Source organism: Mesoplodon densirostris, chromosome 2, assembly GCF_025265405.1.
Source record: "Mesoplodon densirostris isolate mMesDen1 chromosome 2, mMesDen1 primary haplotype, whole genome shotgun sequence".
Taxonomy (NCBI): Eukaryota; Metazoa; Chordata; class Mammalia; order Artiodactyla; family Ziphiidae; genus Mesoplodon; species Mesoplodon densirostris.
In genome coordinates this window covers 97,901,153-97,903,984 of record NC_082662.1, presented here as the reverse complement: position 1 = coordinate 97,903,984, position 2,832 = coordinate 97,901,153, and the positions used below count along the sequence as shown (strand labels likewise).

At 43.4% G+C, this 2,832-nt stretch overlaps 1 protein-coding gene across 1 annotated transcript; it reads right to left on the bottom strand.

The window, feature by feature from the left end:
* Window positions 1–530: 530 nt before the first annotated feature.
* LOC132481257 (importin subunit alpha-1-like) lies at window positions 531–2,832 on the bottom strand. Its single transcript, XM_060085995.1, is given in 1 exon segment — window positions 531–2,832. A coding segment is annotated over 1 exon segment (1,599 nt). The 5' UTR covers window positions 2,401–2,832; the 3' UTR covers window positions 531–801.

The following is a 2,832-nucleotide window of genomic DNA, read 5'->3' as shown; positions in this document are numbered from 1 at the left end:
GTTGCTCTGCGGCATGTGGGATCTTCCCGGACCAGGGCTCGAACCCATGTCCCTGCATTGGCAGGCAGATTCTTAACCACTGTACCACCATGGAAGTCCCGGGAGAAATGTTTTACATAATTTAAAAATCTTTTCATTGATGGAATTTAAGGCAAACTTTGCACCGCACAGCTTGCGGGATCTTAGTTCCCTGACCAGGGACTGAACCCGGGCCCTTGGCAGTGAGAGCGGGGAATCCTAACCACTGGACCACCAGGGAATTCCCTAAATGTTGTAGACTTTAAACTTTTTCCTTAATGCCTGCCATTGGGAACACCACTGAGAACTTCCTGCCTCTCAAATTCACTGCTTTTCTTAGAGAGTCCACCGTTCCTCATAGAATTCCAGTGGATAAAATATCTATTCTGATATCAATTATTTCACATAAATGGTATTATACATTCTGATGCAGCTTTATCATTAGTAATATATTTTATAAATTCACTTCCATCTGTTTGTACTCCATTCTTTTTAATGATTACATCTGCTTTTTTTTTTTTTTGAAGTAAAGAAAAGGGTGGAATTTAATCTTTATTTACAGGGCACTGCAAGATATGAAATTCCACATAGAAATAAGAAACCCATTGAGAGGAGAAGCTTCATACAGTATGTGCAGTTTAGAACTGTTCAAGTATAGTTTCTTTGTAAAAAGTGCTACAATAACAAACCATGTATAAAAAGAGTTCTTAGTAGAGAAACAGTAAGACAAACTTCTGTCAAACACAGTACACAACAAACAACTTAATGCCTCAGGTGTACAGTCTAAAAGTTGAAGGTCCCAGCAGTGCCATCCTGAACTTGGAATGTAAACCCTTCAGAGGTAGTTTCTGGCACAACATTTTGATCTACCTCTTCCTCCACAGAGAAATACGTCTCAATCAAGTTTAATGAAGCTTTGTACACAGACTCATTTTCATGGTTTTGCAGAGCTTCAATTTTGTCCAAACCTCCACATTCTTCAGTCATTATACTAAGTTTCTCAGTTTCACCTAGTTTCTCAGCAGCCTGAAAGATATTTGAAATGGCATCCAGAATAACCAGAAAAATTTTGGTGTCTTTCGCAGTTAGGAGGTTCATCAACGGTTCTATTATGCCACAATGAACAAGGGATACGATCTGCTCAACTGTTCCGCCACATGTATAGTTGGTCACAGCCCATATAGCTTCCTTTTGTGTCTTAAAATCTGCCTTAGAGAGAATGCCAACAAGGAACGGGACTAATCCATGATGTACAACTTGTTGTATTTGTTCCTGGCGGCCAGCCATAATGTTTGACACTGTCCACGTAGCTTCCTTCTGAGTATTTGTTTTGGAGTTTGTTCACAGGCTGGGAAAGATGGCAAGTGCTCCTGCATCTGTTACAACGTGAGTCTGTTCATCTGTCCCAGTGACAACATTCCCTATGGCTCTTTGCGCGGGAGTCATGATTGGCAATTCTGTAGCTCCTAAAAGCTTCACAAGTTGGGGTACAACCCCAGTTTTCACAACCATTTCAATCTGTTCATTTGGACCATCGGTAAGGTAGGAAATAGACCAGCAGGTATCAGCTAAAACTTCTGGATCATCGTGATGCAGGAGACGAACTAAAGTAGGAAGAACTTGCTCAACAGCGTCTAAGGGGGCTGGTGCAGGACTCTTGTTGGGACGAAGATTTCAAAGTGTCCAGGTGAGATTACATAAGTAACCACACGCTAAAGATGACAAATCAGGAACCTCCAGAAGTGCCAACAGCGGGTCAACTGCACCATACTTGATAACCAAGTCTCGGAAAACCAAGCCATCACCTACAATGTTTCCTAGAGCCCATAGAGCTTGTTCACTGATGTGAGCATGGGGAGATGCCAACAGAGAAGTGAATGCTGGGATAGCACCTCCATCTACCACAGCCTTGGTCTGTTCTGATGTCCCGGAAGCAGTGTTAGTGAGGGCCCAAGCAGATTCAAACTGAATGGGACTACAATCAGTTCTGCCCAAGCAGGACACAAATTTTGGAATCAAACCCGCCTGGATTATGTTGTCTATGGGGGGCTGTTTTTCCCTAGAAAGCAGTTTCCTAGCAGCTTGAGTAGCTTGGATTTGGCTTTCCAAATTGTTGCTACTTATGCCTTTGACAGTGTCATCAACAGACCAATTTACAGTGCCTTGGTTGTTGTGGTTTTCCTGCAGTGGAGAAGCAGCATCACCTGGAAAAGAGCTGACATTTCTCCTTTTCAGCATCTGGTCACCCTTCTTAGCTTTCCTGAGCCCCACGTTAACTTCTATTCGGCGCTGCCTCATTTCTGTACTGTCATTCCCAGTTAAGTACAAGTAAATTCCAATTTTGCAAGAACTAGTGGCCTTTTGGGGGGCAGGTTTTTCCATTTTTTTGGAAAACCACCTGAACGGGCCACAGTTTTGTAACTATAAAGGCCTTATGAATAGCGAACTTTGCTCCAAGGAGTTAAAAGTGCACTGTATGGTGATGAAAACTGTGGTTCTGTAAGGGGGCAGAGTTTTACCTACAGATGTTTGTGGGAAAATTACCACCACTGGCACCACCATGGCCCACCCACCAGAGCAGGTTGAAATTTGTGTTGCCAGGTACTAGGTGGAACTTCCCTCCCCCTTGTTCTGAGTAAGATTTGCCTGTAATTCCTATTTCCACGGCCTGGGCAATTCCAAAACCCCTTTAAGAATTTCTGAGAAGCTCACAGCACTCCTTCTGGTGCAACTGCCAGACAAGTGAGATGTGAAACCCCTTCAGTGTCTCCACAAGACTCACAGAGCACTTCTGCACAGCACCAGTCCCCACAT